Source organism: Ceratosolen solmsi, unplaced genomic scaffold (genome assembly GCF_000503995.2).
Source record: "Ceratosolen solmsi marchali unplaced genomic scaffold, CerSol_1.0 scaffold148, whole genome shotgun sequence".
NCBI classification, from domain to species: Eukaryota; Metazoa; Arthropoda; class Insecta; order Hymenoptera; family Agaonidae; genus Ceratosolen; species Ceratosolen solmsi.
Genome location: NW_011948446.1, coordinates 732310 through 753510, shown reverse-complemented (window position 1 = coordinate 753510; position 21201 = coordinate 732310). Strand labels below are relative to the sequence as shown.

The 21201-nt window shown below is 31.1% G+C and overlaps 2 protein-coding genes and 1 non-coding gene across 3 annotated transcripts in view; 1 reads left to right on the top strand and 2 right to left on the bottom strand.

Moving 5' to 3' along the window:
* Positions 1–21201, top strand: part of S6KL (ribosomal protein S6 kinase like) — an 80284-nt gene that overhangs the window by 3236 nt on the left and 55847 nt on the right. The gene's annotated exons all lie outside the window — the stretch shown is intronic.
* TRNAN-GUU (transfer RNA asparagine (anticodon GUU)) lies at positions 478–551 on the bottom strand. The gene has a single exon. It is a non-coding gene; the product is annotated as a tRNA-Asn (tRNA).
* bnb (bangles and beads) lies at positions 6165–8293 on the bottom strand. Its single transcript, XM_011504507.1, has 2 exons — positions 7842–8293; positions 6165–7505 (listed from the first exon to the last, which is right to left on the bottom strand). The coding sequence occupies exons 1-2, from the start codon at positions 8265–8267 to the stop codon at positions 6399–6401; spliced, it is 1533 nt and encodes a 510-aa protein (XP_011502809.1). The 5' UTR covers positions 8268–8293; the 3' UTR covers positions 6165–6398.

The window sequence follows — 21201 nt, the reverse complement described above, 5'->3', positions numbered from 1 at the left end:
TTCACGGAATGAAAAATTTTATAAGTAAATCGGTTTCTGTAAATATGTTTTTTAATTATAATTAAAATTATTATAATTAAAATCATTATAATTAAAATGATGATTCGGCAATTAGTATTAATGGCTATTTATTATATCTGGTAAAATTGAACCTCATATTTATCATAATTGATATTTTGTAACGAATTTTTAATGAAAATAGGGGTATGTAATTGTAGGCTAATGAAATTTTAATTTTAATTTTAATTTAAATTTAAAGTTAATGAAACGTTGAAAAATAATTAAAATGCCACTTGCAATAATATTATTATGGTTATTATCATCACGCAAAGACGAGTGATACTACATGTCGGGTACGATTGACACAGCAACATTGTTGTTTCGTAGATAATATAATTATTATTATTGAAAAAACGTGCGTTTAATGTAAATTAGCCAAAAATGAGGGGTAAAAATTATAAAAAAAAAAAATGAAAACGCCCCCGGGTGGGCTCGAACCACCAACCTTTCGGTTAACAGCCGAACGCGCTAGCCGATTGCGCCACGGAGGCATTTACTTCATATACTTCTTCAACGAGTATCTTCCCCTTCAATGGATATTCTATCTAGTTTCATCTTATATTTTTCATATAAGCAATTTTTCTAATCTATTGGATAACATTAAAGCTAACATCAAAGCGTTATCGTTATGTGTAAATAATAATACTTTTGAGATTTGAACATGATATTCCAATTCGGTAGTGTCTCGCTCTATGTCACGAGTAAATTACGTTTGCTTGCTACAACTAATTTCAACCATTTGTTCTTATTAAATTTGCTTGTTCAAAAGAAATGTAAATTGTATTCTTACTTCATTCCTACACATAATGATGTTTTATTAAAAATATTTTTTTATAAATATATATAAAGTATTTGACGAAGTATTTTACATTAATAGTTTTAATTAATTAATTAATTTAATTTCAGCTATAAAATGTATTCCGATTGGATTAATTTTGTAATACATGTTTTTATAAGATTATAATTTATTTCTATTCAACTATAATCAATATTTAGTTTTCTCAAGGTGCATAAATTTATAAGCACTGTTATGTCGAAACGTGTGTCTAATACGTTATAAGAATGTTCATACATATATAACAAGTAATCGAATGCTATATTGAAATGCATCAAATGACCAATAACCGAGTAATACCTAATGAGATTCTAAATTTTTTATAAAAATACCATTAATCCCCTATTAATCAACAAATGCTTGATAATTATGTACGTAACAATATTAAATGCAGTTATTTTATATAAAAATTAATAATTTAAATTATGTTCAAATTAATATTACCATTGGTAATCGTTGGTTTTATTGAAATTTACTCAAATGTCAATATACTTAATTTGCGAATATGATTTAAGTAATGTATGAAAATGAGAGCTTTTTCGTCATTTCGAACAGTTCAAAATGTCGTAATATAATTTACCTTGTTCATGTTTTAGGTAAAATTTCTTTATATTATGTGTGATCAGTTAAAAAAAAAAGTCATAATAAAATTAAAAAATACTGTCATGAATATTATATCATATTAGCTAAAGATTCTCGATTATTACTATGGTATTGTTTTACAATTTTTTAAAGTAGTATATTTAAATATCTGTTTCATAGCTAAATATTTCAACATTTGATTACACAAACATCTAATTTCAAAATATTATGCTCGTCTCAAATGAAATGAAATTAATTTACTATCTTAAGCTCTATTATTTAATAAATATTGTTTCCCAATGTTTATTACAACTTTGTCTTATAATTTTGCATTATTTGCTATTTTATTTTTCACCTTTTTTATCGAATCGGATGTAATTTTTATTTATCTACCAAAAGTTAATGATATTTTTTATAGTTTTCTGTCTTTTTCTTGAATAGTTAAATAAATTTTCTAACACCTAATTTTATATATTATCCTCAATATTAGCTTTGAATTTATTATATTATATTTACGTTGTACATTTCAAAATAAATACTATTTACTTTTTATTGACTTTTTAACAATCAACTTCTATTTTAGTTATCGAAGAATGAATAAAATTACAATGTTCATCATTTAATTAACTAGTATCAAGTATATTTATATAAAATTTCCCATTTATATAAATTTGTTGAGGTAATTTTATGATTATGATTTTATTTAAAATATTTTGTAGTGATAACCTTCATATGATAACTTTTAATATTATCTATATTAATAAACGAGTTTACAAAATTCGTTCTACTATTTATGTGAATTCTCTTTGCTTCTATTTCGGTTCTAAATTACTTTTTTATACGTGGGAAATACTTCGGATAATTTTCGAATATTGTCATAAAATTTTTTTGCTCTCTTCATTTTATCCTTCAGTATGTAATTAATAACGTGTGCGTATACACGTGCGTATTTTTATATGTAATTTTTTCAGTTAATTTTACCTAATTATAACTAATAATAATGTATTACTTAAAAATTGCTATTAATGAAGTATAATTGATAATTGAAATGAATTAAAATTAATCATGTGCATGCTATATTTCGTTGTGGGCTTGCTCAATGAACATGAAAGGTCAGATAGAGATGGCGGAGTAATGCTGAGACAACTACATTACCACTATTTAAATGTTTATTTAAATATTATTACAATGAATTTACTACAATATAGTAAATTTAGTTTTTAGTATTGATTTGTAAAAAGTTTCAAACGAATATTTCAATGATTCGAGAAATAGGACTAGAATAAATATTCATGGATAAATATATAAAACTGTATTCACAAATATTATTATAAATTCTTTTGTAATTTTGTTTAAACATATTGAAATATTCACTTGGAATTTTCTGTAATGATAAATCGGTGCTTTACGGAGGTTAAGTGAAATTAGGTTTTGAATAAATCAAGGTAATTTTTATTGAGACCCAAGGATTCACAGATCTAAAGTGTAAAACATTTGAAGTCTAAATACCGCTTTTTTATCTTCTAAAATTATCCAAAAATCGAATGTTTCTTAAAGAAAATATTACCATGTCATTATATTTATATAATAACACTTTTCATCATTCTTATAAGATCGCATATTAATTAGCATTAACGAATGTAATAATCAAGCAGTTTCACCAATTGATACATTTTTTCACGTTCCTTACTCATTTAAAGACCACCAGACCACAGTTCCTTACTCATCTTAATCAGCATTAACGAACGGAAACCCACGCTTGTGGGATCTCTTAGCTCATTAGTGAAAGAAATAATTAAAGTATATGAATACTTTCGCACTAAAATGTACATGCTAAACGTGAGAATTGATGGCACGGGAAAGGAAAAAGACGAAGTAATAGATATAACCGTCGAGTGCGACTAAGTTAGCGGTTTCGGGCACCTGTGGCGTCACGTAGTTGTTGGCTATGAGGCGGCAAGGACGATTTATTTTTTAGTCGTGGCGGATTGTCGTGCGTGTGATTAGCTGAATAATCTAACTCGTAAGTACGCATCTGGCGTTTCATTATTCGCTAGTTCGAAAAGTATTCGAAGGATTAAAATCGATCTAGTTTTTAATATCCACGCTTTCCAGATATAAGTGACTTAAATTCATATTGTACTTACGAGTATTCGTTTATAATTTTCAAACATTGAAGCCCGTAATTTATTTGACAGTGTATTACGTGCTTAAAGATTTTGGCCTGAAAGACTTCCGAGCAAATTTGAAGGATTCTATGATTTTTTATGAAATTTATTTCATAAAAACTTCAAGTAATATTTGGAATAATATCAAATATATTTTTTATCTTAAGTAAAAAGTGTTTTTATTTTTTGAAAAAAAAAATTATATTTATTTATATTACTATTAATTTTTATGATAAATATACTAATTAATAAAATAAAATTTTAATGAGTAATTCTTATTAATATAATTAATGATTTTTTTCTATATATTTATATAATATATAATAATTAATGCTACAGCTAATCAGTATTAATATAATAAACTGCTTATAACAACGGCACTGATTGAATTTTATTCGCAATAGTTAAAAAAATCAATAAAGTAAGTGCTAATTTATCAAACATTTTAAAACTAGGTAAATTTAATTCAAGAAGCATATTAGTACCTATTAATACCCCCTCAACTTAAAATTCTCGCTATACGTTTTACCAATAGTCTTTATTAAAATTATGACATATGAGAATCGTTGATAAATCTTAAGCTTCTTTATTGTTTTAAAGAATTATTAATAATTTTAATGGTTAGTATTGAATTTCAAATAATCTTAAAAATATATTCTATCTGCTTCGAAAAGCAAATAAGTTAATAATAAATGATTGAAATTCGGCTTTTAATATTTAGTGTGAAATGAATTAAGATAAATAGAAATAGAAAAAACAAATAGAAATTTAATTTTGAAAAATGTTAATTAATATTTGATAAATTACCTGCCATGCTTCCTTAATATGCCAAAAATGATCCAACATTTGTAATTTATAATTACAAATATAACAGTAATCAGAATATAATAACTATTAATATACGTCAACAAAAATTTAATGATAATTATAATATTTAAATAAAAGAATTTAAAATTTTAAATTCAAAATATAGATTTATTATAAGTTTTCCTTTAATTGTTTGTATTTCGATTGCTTATACAATAATATACTATATTTAATGAATAATGAATATTTCTTTTATTAAGCTAAATTAAATGGTTTTTTTTTCAAGTGCAATTTTTTCTATCGATTGTAAAACAATTAGTTGATTAATATGTTTAATTGCTTATCTAAGAGTATGGCTATTCAAATTTATCTGCTTCTAACATGTATGTTATTTTTATATATTTTTTATATAAATACAGTGTAGAAAGTATAGTAAACTATATATTTTTTTACTTTCTTAGGTGTTCTATTGATTTTTTCACATGCAAATATCTATAGTAAATACATTGTTATAATACTTATAATTTTATGCTAAGATTTTACTTTAAGTAAATTATTATATATTATTATTTACTATCGTTAAATTAATTATAAAAAAAATTCTTTATAATACACTTTTATCTGGTCAGTATGCTAGATTGAACGTTGGATTTTTAAAAACTGATTGGCTCTCTCTGTAATTTGTTTTCATATTTCATTTTATTAATGTAATATTTATAAAGAAGAGGAGATGTATACTTATAGATTGTAGAAAATATAAAGTATAACACCCATTAAGTCTTCGATAAGCACGATGCGCTTCCTTCTCAAAACTAAACGTTTTATATACCATTGCTACAAGAAGTGTTGGCGAGTTATCAGAGTAAAAACATCGGTGGTAATATCAATAATAATTATTATTATTGTAACGATGATGATAGCAATAATACAAATAATAATAGAATAATATAATAATAATAATAATAATAATAATAATAATAATAATAATAATAATAATAATAATAGCGGTACTGTCACTAACGATGATGATGATGATAATAATAATTATTATTATAATAATAAAAAAAATAATAATAATAATAATCAGTAATGGGGCAAAAGGAAAACTTGTTACTCAGCAGTATGTTGCAGGCTGATTGGAAAAGGATGAGGAAAAGTTGAAGTTCAAGGTAAAACGAAAATTGTAAGGGAATTTCATTTTGCATATAATGTGTGAAGTCATTATGGTGCTGGATACTTATATTATTATAAAAAAGAAAGAGAAGGGTCGAAATTTCTTAGAATGGGAGAAAGTACGGAAATAAAAATGGATCGGATAAACCGAACGTCTCATGCGAACAGATCAACTTGAGCCCGCCGAGACGAACGTGTTTTATGATCGATTGCTCGAGAGCGCCGCAAGTTTTGAGGATCAGGGTAACCACGACTTTAATACGCATTAAAATTTTTCTCCATGCATCTTGACAATTTTATACCATTTACATTTTTTACTCTGTGCCACTAGAGCTGTATTCATTTTATTGATTCAACTTTATTTAAAGTAAAGAACAAAAAAGAATTAATACATGATCGCCCCAATCCACCAAATCTCGAAACGTCTTTTCGAATCAACTCGCTAAAGTCGTAGCGCGCCAGAATAACGTGTGACAGACCCTGCGTACAATTACCGAGCGTCGTATTCAACTCATCGCCCTCTTTCTGTCTTACCTTACTTTGTTTTACATTTCTCGAGTTTTTTTACTTTTTTTTCTTTTTTAAATTTAAACGTATTCAGTTGCTCGTTTCGTACATTCGCTCATTCGATATCCCATTCAAGCGGCATACTCTCATTCGTTCTTATAATTTTCTCTCTCGTTCTCAGTTCCTCAAATGCATTTCTCGAAAATGGAATACGGCATTTTTCTTTTGGCAGGCCTCCCCCATGTGTAGAGGAGGTCATTAACTGCTTAAGAGGAAGCTGCGTTCGTTGCTGGCTCGACGGCTTTGTTACTTGCTACCTCCAGCTCCTCCTTCTTTTCTTCACTGCTATCCTTCTCCTCCAAGCTCAACTTCTGATCGTCCTTTCTCTCCTTCTTCTCCTCGCTACTATCCTCCTCTGAGCTTTCCTTCTTTTCTTCCTTCTTCAAGAGCTCCTCACTCGACTCTTGGGCTTTCGACTCCTCCTTTGCCAACTTGGGCTCAGCGACCTTAGACAGATCGGCTTTGGCGTCCTTCACCTCCTGCGGCTGGGGCAGCTCCTCGGCCTTGAGCTCGTCCGCGGACTTGGCCGCCTTCTCGATGGCTGCGGGCACGATTTTAGGCTCTTCCGCTACTACAGCCGCGATTTCCTTCTGAGGAACGACTTGGGCAACTTTGGCAACTTCGACTGGCGCCACTGTGTCCTCCGACCGCTGTTCCTTGGCGACTTCCTGATTTTGCTGGGCGGGACTCTGAGCTTCGGCTTTGGCTTCGTTGGGCTGGGCCTGGACCTGGGCCTCGACATCCGATTCGGCAGCTTTTCGAGCAATTGGTTCAACGGCGGCGAGCTCAGCTGCTGGCTTGCTCTCGGCTTCGCTCTTTGGTTCCTGAGGTAATTCAGCGGCGGCTGTTGCCACAGCCGCTTCGATCTTAGGTTGACTGCTCTCCGCAATTACTTGGACCGGACTCTCAATCGGTTTCTCCTCAGCAGCGATCGCACTTGCCGAAGCTACTGCAGATTCAACTTTTTCGGAAGCTTTTTCGAAAGACTTTTGCTCTCCTGCTGCCTTCTTCTCGCCGACCTTCTGCTTGGCGGCCTCTTCGGCCTCGCGCGTCACGCGGTCTGGCTTCTCCTCGGCCTTCGCGGTTTCTTTCACGGGCTCCTCGATCTTTTTCTCGATTGCGATGGGCTCGTCGATCTTTTTCGCTTGTGCCGGCTCGATGGAAATTTCAGCGACAGCTACCGCCGGAATCGATTGTACATCAACTATAGGGACGACTGCCTCCTTAGCCACAGCGATCGTGGATTCTGCTGGCTGTTGGATTTCATCAATCTTCTTGTCGGATATGACTTCAGTGGCAGCTGAAGAAGCAGCCTGAAAAATAAGGAAAGCATTTCTTTTTACAATCTATTTATCATCTCTTGTGTAATGTAGCAAATAAACTTTGTTTTGAATCGCTTCCGTGTTGCTAACAAGAATAAAAATTTTATTATTATGCTCACATTTTGATTTTATTAATTAATCGTGCGTTACAACGCGAAAACTGCCAAATAAGAAGAAACAAAAGGGATTCTTTGATATTGTTATCATATCGATAATCGACAGCGCGCGTAACATTTGAAAATAGCTAATAATTGTACTTTACTTTATTTTATCTAATTAGTATAAATATTTTTCCATGTAGGTATTAAACTTATTTCATTAATGTACCTGCTCATATTTCTCCGAAGGTGCGACCTTTAGTTCCTCTTCGGCCTTCCTCTCAGCTGCTGCTTTGGGCTCGGCTGTCTTTGGCTCCTCAACCTTCTTCTCTTCCTTGGCTTTTTGGGCCTGAAGTTCGGGCTTGTTCTCCTCGGTCTTCTCCAAGCTTTCGGCCTTCTTTGCTTCGCTATTTTTCAAAAAATTTTCATCCCTGGTCTTTTGATTATCTTCAGAGACGAGCACAGGCTCGTTTGATACAACGGGCTCGGCCTGAATTACCTCGGCCGGCTTTTCTAAAGCTTTCTCGATGCTCTTTTCCAAAGGCACGACACTAAGTGCCGGAACCGCATCTTTTCTCTCGACATCGGATACGGGCATTGAAGTAATGGCCTTTACAGCCAATAGGCAAATGGTTAAGAAGAGTAGCTTCGTCATGATCGAATGGCTGCACAAACAATTATTTCAACTCATTAGGATCACTTATGCACTGTCAAAATAAGTTAACTATTATTTATTATAACTAAAATTGTAACAATAATAATAATAACATAATGAATTATAATTTGAAGATCGTACACGATAAACGATGTTTTGAAAAAATTAATGACTTGAATACATTAAATAAATACAAAATACAATACATTTATTTAATCAGAGCAAAAAACTTCTGCTTCTGGATTCACGTCTCGATGCATAGATAGCAAAGTTTGTCTCATAAAATCCTAATTTAATGTAAATGAAATTTGGAATCTTTTTAAAGCGGCAGAGCACGAAGCTTGTCTATATTAATATAAGAATTGCACCAATAAACAATGAAATACACAAAAAATGATTAAATGCGTAGATTTTTTTTTTCTTTTTTAACAAATCAATCGACAGCTGGTGGAGTAGAGGAACATAACGGACTTCAAGCAGCTCGAGCCTCAGGCTGGCGAAAGTTCGAGGGGGAGTCGTCCTCTTTTATCATTACGCGCGATTGTTGACACTCATTCCGGCTGTTCTATTCCTCCGTCTCCTCCCTTATGTCCCTTGGGAACTCGGTCCGAGCAGCTCGTACGTGTATGTGCGTGGCCGGAATTGCGAAGCGGTAATCTTCTAGTTGCGAGCCGTCGTTGAATGATACATGCACGCGCGATTGGGCTGAATGGGTCACGATTGTTTGGATGAAAGGTTGAGGAAGATAGCCGACGACGACGACTTCGTGCTTCATGGGACTTTCTCAATGCTTGTGGCACGGTTAACACGACAACCGGAGTTACGCGCTCGAGTGCCTCTGGCACTTGAAAGCGCGCGAGCCATTATTATCGATCGAAAATTCCGTCTCCTGTTATTTTAATAATCAAACCAACGCATATATCCAGTCTTTTGTTATACGTTTGGAGCGTCTCATGGCTAGGCCGAATTCACGATGGCTGCCCTCCAGAACTTTCCGCAACCTGTGTTTTCACTTTATTAGCAAGCCAACTGCTATTTGTATTATTAAATTTATCGCCTCTGGCTTTTGATATTTCGCCACCAATTAATTGAATATCAATTTCTCAATTCTTGTTGATAAAAGGTCTTTCAATGGCAATTTTTTTTTCTCCGTAGATTTATATGTCTTTGATTGCTCAATGAAGGATGCGCAATTATTTCAAAATATTCTGATTTTATTTATTATGAAATTTGTTTTCCTTTTAGGTACAAGCAACAACATTACATAAATATTCGTCAAGCAATTTTTTCTTTTCTTCTATATTTATATAAATTGCTTTTATAAATACATAAAATTATAGCTGACCATAATTTTCAGTCTTTTTCTCGAATGCCAATTGACTGAAAAATTTTTATATTACTTTTATATGACGATTAAAATTAATCGTTCATAATAAAACTCAGAAATAAATGTATTAAGTACAATTTAAAAAATGTAATTTACAAATACTTGTGAGTACAAAATGACGACATTTGGTAAATATTTGCTTCGACAAATATTCGGATAAATCAGTTTTTTGGCCAAATATTACAAAGTAATTGAGAATCTAATCAATCAATATATCTTTCTATAGTTTTTGCGATACTAGATATGTACATAAGTTATAATACTAATATAAAATAATGATGCGATAAAAATAAAGTATAAAAGATGACGAGGTTGTATTGAACAGTCACTGTACAAAACACCACACCATAGAGTCGAATAAGGTGCTTTTTTTTTATTTTAACACTAATGACAGGATGCAATGAGACGCGCCTGTTACCGGTGTACACATCACCGAATTGTGTCGTAATTATACATGAAAATACGTAAAAAGTAAAAATTCCCTCACACCTATGCTACAACTATCTTTATCTACGACATATAGCCGCACTTCTATTTGATTGTGCACATACTTTCTATTGCATCTTCTAAAGTTTTTATTGCAATGCAATATTTCACCATTATTTTCGAAAAAATTTAATTGATTCTTTAATCTTATTCTAACCTTCAAAGAAATATTCTCTGATAGATGTAATTGATGTAATGTTCACAATTTGACAGTATACCGACTCTTTTGAAACTATGTCAAGATTGGCTTAATACATGAACATCACTTTCTAAAGTTTATAAATTTCTTTTATTTAAGCAATCACAAAGGATAACAACGTGTTTTTAATTTTTAAAGTATTATTTTTATATTCATAAATAAGTAAAGATATAGCGGGATTCAGCGATTTCATAAAAAGCATTGTATTTACATTTTTATGAAAGAACAATGTTATTAGAAACATATATCTCAAACTTACACAATTCGGTATTAATTTATATGTCAATGGTCTTGCGTCGATGAATCTTATACAAATAAGGTAAAAATATGCATAAGAGTTAAATATATAGTCAGTTTTTACGTGTTTATAAATGATGGATTTCTTTTAATTCTATAGCTACCTTTCAACCTTTCAGGTAAAATTTGAATGCCGTCAATGGCTAATTTAATCATAAAAAACGGCGTTAGTTTTTAAAAGCATTGATTTGTAATTTATTTACTTATCAATAACGCAGAATATCGCATCAAGGAAATATTGCTTTACGAAAAAAGCAGTTTTGGTTTACGAACAGTTATATTTCGTATTTTGTTTTTTCTTCTGAAACGCCAAATTATTTACAAATGTTGTGAAATTAACGACCTTGTATCATTTTTCATATAAGTTTAAAAATTCCAGGTGTGGATTATACCTAGCTTTCCATTACGAAAACTTTTTATTAAATTGACTGAAATTATTATTAAGTACATATTTCTTATGCACATATTACATTAAACTATTCATAAAAGATACGAATAAAATAAATATTATAAAGAAATATTTTACGAGTAGGTAATTATTTAAGATATTATTTAATACGAAATTATTTAAGAAATAATGAGGCAAAATTGGCTAACTTTGGATATTTAATATTTGTGCGCTACTATTTTCATGAATTGGCAACCAATATGTCTAATCCTTATGAACAATATTAAGTCAGATTCAGTTAAAATCTTATTTAAGTATTTCCGTGAAACAATTAATACATCCGTTAGCTTTCAAAACGTAAAACTAAATTCCAGTTATTCTGCGCAAGTTAAATTTATCTAGATCTAAGTAAATTGAATATACAGATTTTTTCCATGTGAATGAGCTTGAGACATAAAACAAACTGACCTTGCTGACTTTTTTAAATAGGGAACAAAATAGCCCCATATCTCTGTCAATTATCGTTGCTTAACGCCTTTGTCGCTAATTTATATCTTTGTACATAACCTAGCTATATCTACGCGGACGTAGCAATGAAAGACCGCAACGCGACATTACGGAACACATTTCCTTCCTCTCCGTATGAATGTATATATTGAAGCATCAAAACTTGTACTAAGAAGTGGCAAGATTTAGCACTACGTGTTCTCTGCCTCCCATCATTCATAAAAGGGGAAGAAATAAAAGAGGGGATCAAACTATCGATGTGCCAGACGAGGGTCGGAATCCAGTAGCTTCTAGAAAACGGTATTGACAATTTTGCTCCTAGATTGAAATATATACTACTATTATTTATTTTGATCGCGTCCTGTCATTACTACTATTGTTTAAAAGCTTCTATTTTACTTCATATTCCGTTTTGTTATTACTCTGATTAATTTAATGCTTCCGTTTTAGCAATCTTATTGTGAATTTCAAATTTAACGATTCTCAGAAAATATTTTCTACAAGAAAATTAATTTTTAATTAATACTTAATTTTACTATTCGTCACTGTATTTCGTCATTATTGCATCAAATTTGATTGCTAAATTTTTGCAAAACTATATTCATGTATAAATAAATAATGATAAAAGAAGATGTTTGTTCGATACAAATTCCAGAAAAAAATGCAAGTAAAGTTGAAATACCAAAAAAGCACAGTTGATACTTAATATAAAAGAATAAGCATTTATTATATTCTCTAACGTTGGAAATTTCTTCAGCTACCCTCGATAGATTTCCCTTCACCAATAGAGGGAGATGCTAGAAAGTAAAGGATGGAAAGGCATATTACAGAAGGTATAAGTTTACAGAACATTAAGGTGTGTCGACTTTTGCTTTTTTTCTTTGAAGCTTGACTCGCCCGATTATTTTATGACCAAGGGTAAAATTAGTACATACGTGTGGGAAAAACAAGCTCGTGAAACGTCGTTAGAATGAAATGAATAGGAATCTCTAAACTAACGTGAATCATTATTTCATTAAACCCGTAATGAATTTTCGAACAGAAGTAATCTGACACAAAATGTAAGGTTTACTCGTATTATTTAGTACAAGTTTCGCGTCTGTAATTGTATTAAAAGATTGTACAGTGTATGTTGTATGTAAGCGAAGACTTGCCTTATTAGTGTACTAAATATATAATTCAATAAATCACGAAGCTCTTATCGTAATTTTTTAATATTTTATATTTATTATTCTCATTTTTTTTAATTGTATTTTGACTTTATAAATTACTATGTTCATAAAATATTAATAGTATTCAGAATGATCGTCGATTTCTTAATTTTGCATAATGGGTTCCAATTGCACAATAATTTAAATCAATAAAGTAATACGAAGTAAAAAAATCCACTGCATGAATAAGGTTTTATAATATCACAGAAATGTATTGTTGAATATTACGTAAAATATTCTCATATAAGCTAAAAAATCATTATTTTAGTTCTTACATTAATTCATCAGATAAGATAACATTATCTTACTAAATTATTTAAACAAATTTCTAATTCTATACAGTTATATTTAGTTTGATTGAAATATAAACTTTTAAAATAAAGAAAAATATGTATTTTGTAATGAATTTCAAGTAATTTATTAATAATTGAATTTATGTACCCTTAAAATTGAACATTCTAAAAAAATTTTGACATTTCTTAGACTTCATTAAAGCACTACTTATTGTTTAAGCCAATAAGTATTAGTCTCTTCTAGAAGCCTCTAAAAATTGTATGATGTATTATTTTATATTTACTTTATCTTATGATATTGAATTTAACATTCAATTGTTAAATATTAAAAGCAGTTAATGTAAATATATATATATACACACAGTACAATGAAATTTATGCGAATTTTACTTTTATGTTTTAATCGAATTATAATCACTATGACTATATATTAATACAAAATTAATAATTTATTTCAATAGTTTCTGTTGATTTTTTATAAAATTGAACCATCTTATTTTATCTATAGTTTAACATTTTTAATTTTAATTGAAACTTTTTTTTAGATCCTGACCAATACTAACACAAAGTATTGTAACATTTCTTAAGTATCGAATAAATACCGTTAATTTTTCCATTATTCCAAGATCAACAGTATATATATATATATATATATATATATAACTTCAACATTACTAGCATATATTTTACAGAGCGTATTGACGAGTATTCAATAGTGCATGTGCTAAAAAACGAAACTATCGAAATAATATTTAAAGATAGTGAAAGTCATTTAATAGTTGTTTTGAGAAATTTTGATACCCTGATAATTGTAAAAAACAGTGGATAATAAATTAATAATTTTGTACATAAATTATATTCCGTATATTTATACATGGTGAGCGAAGGAAATATTTGATTAAATATTGAAAATACATGATATTGAACATAGTAGACAAATATTAAAAATATTTATAAGTAAAGTCAGTCAAGATTGTTAGTCTTTATCATTAAACATTTAAACAGGATAGTTTGACAAACAAGACTAGTTGGTTTTCCTCTGTGCTCACCTCGAGAATAACTCACTGATGTTAATTATAGGTTGCCGGATTAGTGATGAGCTAATTAAAGGCTGCGAACATCCCGTACTTGTACATTGCAAAATTATGGTATATGTAAATATATATATATATATATTCTTTTACTTTAAGAACTAACTATATAAATGTAGATAATATATAACGACTAAGTTTCAGGAAGATTTTCGGTGAGTTTAAAATCGATACTACCATTTAGCTAAATGATAATGCCACATTTGGTGCAATCAGTTCTTTTTTTATCATTAAATTCAATTTATCATATTGAAATTTACTCGGTACATTTTTAAATAACATTATGAATTTAATTTTAGTTTTTATTTGTATCCGGAAGATTGTAAAAAAGTATAATAAATTCAAGAAGTATATATATTTAAGCTCACAGATATTTTTATGTTATATTAAATTTATATTAAAATCCTTATTAATTTTTATAATAGCCTTGTTATGGCTAACCGGCCCTGAAGTGGAAATAATATAATAATTTACTTGAATATAAAAATATTTTACATCGTTTTATTGAATCCATATCAGTATATATAAATATATGTAATTTATAATATAAAATGAACACTAAGATGTGAAAAACTTCGAAGCATCAACGTGGATTCATGGCCATGAAAATCTATTTATCTGAACATAATTTTAATGATTACACACAAGTATAAATGAGGTTCGATTCAAATTTCATGAAAAATAGTATTGAAATGATATCCATATTTCAAGTTTTTAATCGGGCCAGAAGCATGAGCTTCTAAAATTACATGTATTTCCGACTTTTCATCAAGACAACGTATTTTCGTCTTCCTCTGATTTTTATTGCTCGTCATAACTATCCTTTAAGAAGACTCATAATCAGATGTTGCGTATATCACATTTATTTTTTAAAACAGATTTAGAGAACCGGTGAACAAAATAAGTGAAAAGTTGCCATATGAGAATCAATAATCGAGTTAAAAATTCACTCGAATGTTTATAAAAATAATGATCATAAAAGCATTGCTCTTAATTATTACTTCCAATAATTTTATTCAACACCTTTTGAAGTATACAGGAATTATGCCTTATTATTGTATATTGTGTGCACATAGTGTAATAAAATTTTAAGATAAATGAAGTATTTATATTAATTGGTACAATTAACGAAGATTTCGCATTATTAAAATGTATATATAGTATTTATTGAAATTGAATTTGCTATTTGTAGATGACTACAAATAACAAAGCTTTAGATATTGTAATTAATATTTATTTTTATTTTATTTTAATATTATCTAATAGCAACAAAGATAGATAATATTATACAGAAAATAATGCTAAAATGTAAAAGATAAAAATTGAAATAAAGATGCAAGTACGAAATATGAAAAATATACAAAAGCCGAATACAGAAATAATTAGCAATTGCAATTCTTTAAATATCAGGTTACAAAATTTGAGCCAGTCCAATGACAATTTTGCATTGATTTTCCTTTTATCGCGAAGACGAAAAATCTAGAATGATAAAGCAATAGCAGGATGTATGAAAATACATTCTTTTCCATAGAAGTAGGAAAGTTGTCCACTGATTATCGACAGGAAAGCTTAATAAATTATGCTCCAGGCACATTCGTCACACTTTATATGTCTAACTACTAAGAACCTACTTGAAATTTATGAACAATGAAGCTAGTATAATAATAACAATAACTATTACAACAGTAGCAAAACAGATGATGATGATGATGATGATGATGATGATGATGATGATGATGATGATGATGATGATGATGATGATGATGATGATGATGATGATGATGATGATGATGATGATGATGATGATGATGATGATGATGATGATGATGATGATGATGATGATGATGATGATGATGATGATGATGATAATGATGATGATAATGATAATGATAATGATAATAATAATGATAATAATAATAATAATAGTAGTAGTAATTGTGATTATCGTGATGATGATGACGAGGAGGACGACGACAATGTCGACGAGGAAAACGAGGATGATGAGGACAACGATGATGATACGGTCGAAACTGTTGAAGTAGATGAGGTTAGCTTAGGATAGACAGTTAGAGAGCGAGTGGCTCAGGGCGTAAAAGTGGAGCAAAAATTCGGGTTACGTATAATCGATTACTCACTACTGTTGGTAGAAGCGAGAAGAGCGTAGGGTACTGCGGTGGTTGTGTACGGTGAATGGTCGATGCTTGAGAAGCGTCAGTAGTTCACTGCGTGGTCGTCGATCGGTGGAAAAGAACGAGAGTCCCTCTAGCTTCTGCTACTGCTGCTGGTGCTGGTGCTCGTGCTGCTACTGCTGCCGTTGATGTTGGTGCTGGTAATACTGCTGGTGGTGGCGGTGGCGGCGACGGCGGCGATGGCAGTGGTGGTGGTGGTGGTGGTGGTGGTGGTGGCCGTTGTCGGGTGGGACAGTACCAGATAGTAAGATGGAAAGAGAGAGACTCGCGCGCGCGCGCGTGTTTCACAAAGCTCGTTTAGCGTGAGAGCCACAGGAGGCGCCCGTTTGGACAGAGACAGCCGAAGGGAGAAGAGAGTTAGAAAGAAAGAGAGAGAGAGAGAGAGAGAGAGAGAGAACGAGAAGGAGAGCAATACGGAGGGAGGAAAGTTGAGAATAAGGGTAACAAAAGAGGAAAAGAGAGGATAGATAGGTAGCTAGAATGACGGCTGCGGGGGCGGCGGCGATCTGGACGAAGGTTCGGTCGTGTGTCGAGTTGGATTCTTCGGGGCCCCGCTTATATACCCATTCACCCACCCGAGTCTCCACCGGCCCTCGCAGCCACTCTACGCAAGCGAGAGAGGAGACTTGGCTGTAGGATGCCGAGCCTATAGCATAAGAAGAGTCGCGTCGGAAGAGGATCCGAGAGCCGCCCTCCTACTGTACCGGCAGAGGACCAGACGGGGTCCCTCTCCCTCCATCTCTTTTTGCATACTTCTCTGTCTCTTCCTTCTAACCAACTACACCTTTTCTTTAGTGTAAGGTATTGCTCTTTCTCTTGCTGTTGTAGCTGCTGCCACTGCTGGCACTTCCACTTGCTTCACAGAATTTTTATGTTTTGCTATCTCGATTTTGTTTCAATTTTTATGTCTAAGTTCTTGTTTGTGTATGACACCGACAATATTTCTTCAACGTGCTGGTTTTTATATACAATGTGAAATAACAATACTCTTTATCAAGCTCTTCGGATAATAATCGATCAATTTATTTGGCTTTCAAGCTCTTTTGTCAAAGTAGTAACAGACTTGTGTATAAATACTTGATATGAAATCTTCAAATCGTAGATGAAACGTCGATTTTCTGCTCAAGCGATGTATTTTTATCAATACAATTCACTATTCCACTTGTTCTCTACTTTTTCTATAATTTTTTCCCTTTGTATTCCTTTATATTCGCTTTATCTATGTTCATATAAAAAAGTCTCATATTTTCTTACTACTTAAATAAGTAGCACAATTTTTGCATATTTGAAATTTCAAGTTAAAATTTGTCTACATTCGCTCTATATTTGTATTTTTATTTAAAATGTATAATGATATAAAATTCTCTTTTTGAATTATTTCTCCAAATATATACATAGAATGAAATTTCATTTCAACAGTATGACGGTCATTAGATATTCAAAAATATTTTATTAAATATCTCATTATTAAGTATAAATATATAATAATTTAAAAATTAGCGAGTTTCATAAATAAATTAAAATATTATTTGCATAATAAAAAATTATAGCATTGTTCCAATCTAATCCAGTCAAATCTAAATTTTAATTTTAAACAAAAAATTGTAAATTTTAATATAAATATTATAATGTCATTTTTTAAAGCATAATATTTTTGGTATATGAATGCATAAGTATGTGCAATCTAGGTTCTAATATACCTTTAATTCATTAGGGAACAGGTTTAAATACTCTTATTATAACGGATTTATTTAGTTTGATTCGACATTATTTAAAAAATTGTTTGCTGCACAAAGTGAAATTATTCTTATAATATTGTATCTATTAATATTTCATCATGAATAATTAATAAATTAACTCGAGTACTTGTATGTCATTACGGTCGCGTGCGCGCGCGCGCACGTGCATATATATATGGGCATAGATCTAAATCTAATCATGCGTGCTCGCACTCACACATACGCTTTTATGTTAGATTTTAAAGTCGTTTCAGAGTTTAATTAATTGGATAAATGAAATTGAAGAAAATTTAAATAGTATTTGCATTTTGTAGTGGATGTGTTTGTTAAATTTCAATTAATATTAAATCGTATTACTACTATATTATATGGACTACATACGTAAGTTTGAATATATGTTTTTTTTCATTCAAGATTTATCAATACTGTTTTCTTTTTCTCATAACACTATATCTTAAACGAACAATAAATTCGAAATTGCCATTAAATTTCAAAATTGAGAAAAGTGCCATATTTATCAGAATAGCATATATCGCGTGAAAACATTTATTTTGAAAATTAAATAAAAATAGCGGAGTAAAGTCTTATTGCTCATCGTTTTTCTCTCGACATGATTGTGCTTCTACATCTCGTCTTTTCTGATTTTCTCCCTTGCTCTTCTCATCTCTTCCTTCCACTTTTCTATCTACATATTCTCCTCTTTCTTCTTTCCTCTTTTTGCCACACTCTCCCTTTCCCTCTTATTTCACCTCGTCTTTTCCTTCTCCCTCTCCCCGTCTCTTTCTTGACTGCTTTTTCTCTTCTTCCCTTCCCCTCACCGCTCTTAGCATTGCTCGGAGGGTGCGTTTACATCGGGTACTTATTACGCGAGAGCGGTACGAGAGTCATCTCGCGTCTCTCTCTCTCTCTCTCTCTCGTTCTCTCCCTCTCCCCACCTTCCTCTCTCCTACCTTTACCCTCTTATCTTTCTGTAGATGGAGTGAGGCTGCCAAAGCCAGAGTTGCTGCGCAAGTGCTCGTGCTGCTTGTACGCTCACTCGCCTTCTCTCTTGGACAGGTTCTTCGAGAACGTCGGGCATATAATACGATCGCCACGCGTATATTTATGCGCGGTTGCCTCCTGCAGCTCGATGTCTTCAGGCGTGCATGTGCATTCGCGAAAGGTCGAAGGGACGAGAAAATCGGCGAGATGTGGTATGAAAGCGGGGAATAAACGATGAGTCGGCGGCGGCTTGATCGATTTAATGTTTGCTCTCAGATACGAGGATTTCTTATTCCGTAGTGCTTCCTTAACATTTTACCCAGTTTCCTTTTATCCTTAATCCATGATGAATCCATGATGACGATTCCATGATTAAAATCCATGTTGATTTCCACTAATCACAATTGTTGAATTTTCCCATCACCACAACTAGTTTTACACGACTGCGTTCTTGCTTCGTCTTTTTGACTTCCATTTTAATCGTGAATTCTTGTCATGATTTTCAATTTATGTGGTTTTAAATTTTATACGTATCTTTGCTTTGAAATTGTTATTCAACAATACCTAATCAGCTTATATTTGAAAATTTAATTCAGTTATAAAATCAATAATAAAAATTGTCCAAACGAATAAGCGTTCCTACAATTACTTTATATTAATGTAGATTTAACATCTAAAAGATAAGCTCTCATATTCTCACCCTATTAAAAACATATGAAAATTATCGTAACGTATTAATGTCAGAAATACATATGCTAGTTGCTGGTATTTCAACAACGTGGCGGAAATTCTGTTCGAGCAAAATATGTGCTATAAAATACTATGAAACGATACAACTTAAGTTATATAAATTTTAAAATTTTGTAATCGAATATAAGCTTAAATAAATATTTACATTAACCTTTGTACAATTTTTCGTACTTCGTTAAATTGCAGATAAAATCTAAGATTAATATATTTTCATAGAAAAAATAATATATATATATGTGTATGTGCCTTTAACGGAAATTTAACATTAACATGAAAATTAAATTCAATGTCAAATTCAATTCCTTAATTAATATCAAAAATTATATCAATGTTCAAATAGCCAATAATTTATATCTTTGTCATTGCAATAAAAATCTAACCAAAGTAATTAAATATCATCCGTCGTTCACATCGATATACCTAATTTACAGAAACATCTGATCGTAAAAGTTTATGATTCTTAAAATACTTAGTTGTGTTTGACTGTACAAAAGCTGATTATGAATAGCCAACGAGAGGTTCTCAATCTTTCTAATATGCACGAGAATCTCTGTATTAAAGAGTTTCTCTTACCCTCTCCCGTTCTCGACTTGGGTTCGATGTTCCATGTTCACATTCACTTCCCCCTTCATGATGTACATACATATAGATAATGCTATGGTATGCTTGGAGAGCGACGAAGAAAAGACCCGCCGAGCAAGTATCCTTTAGATGTATTATATACAGACCAAAAAGGAAGACAAGAAAATGGGACAGAGACAGGTCCTGACAATGGGTTGAATCTTGGAGCCTAATGTGAACCTTGCACGATCTTTCACTCTTTCTCTTTCGATCTTACTCGCTCGTTCACTTCTGATGGAGGACGGTTAATCTCCTCTTCTGGATTTCAGAGTTTAATGCTCTTTAAAATTCTTCGACTTTACTCCTTTTAACTCGGAGAGTTTATTGCATTGATAGATAACTTATATCACATATTAATAAGTGATTTCATCTACTCAACTTCCCTCTTTGCACTTTTTTTCTATGTATATTGAATATATTGAGAGTGACATAAATCATGTATATATTTTATAAAATAAAAGAAAATTATTGAATAAATTGAAGTCTTAATAGGTTTTTATACTTTATACTGAATCATATAATGTTTGACTTAATCTTCAAACAACAAGATCGGAAATTGTGAAAAATAAAAGTGTAGTATTAAAATAATCTTGTCATTTTTATATGCATTTGTGTGTAATCTTACTGTTACGATTATATTCATTTATTTATAAAGCATAGATTTTTATACTATAAACATAAAACAAAAATATGTTTAAATATAATTTTCTATAAATTTTACATTTTGATACGCTAATTTCCTTACTCTCACTTAATTACTCTCTCTCTCTCTCTCTCTCTCTCTCTCTCTCTCTC

Bases quoted from the DNA above. Each gene is read 5' to 3' on its own strand.
- bnb (XM_011504507.1), bottom strand. From the start codon at position 8,267: ATGACGAAGCTACTCTTCTTAACCATTTGCCTATTGGCTGTAAAGGCC. The intron at 7,506-7,841 runs GTACATTAATGA...CTTATTTTTCAG, and splicing joins CTTCGGAGAAATATGAGCAG to GCTGCTTCTTCAGCTGCCAC.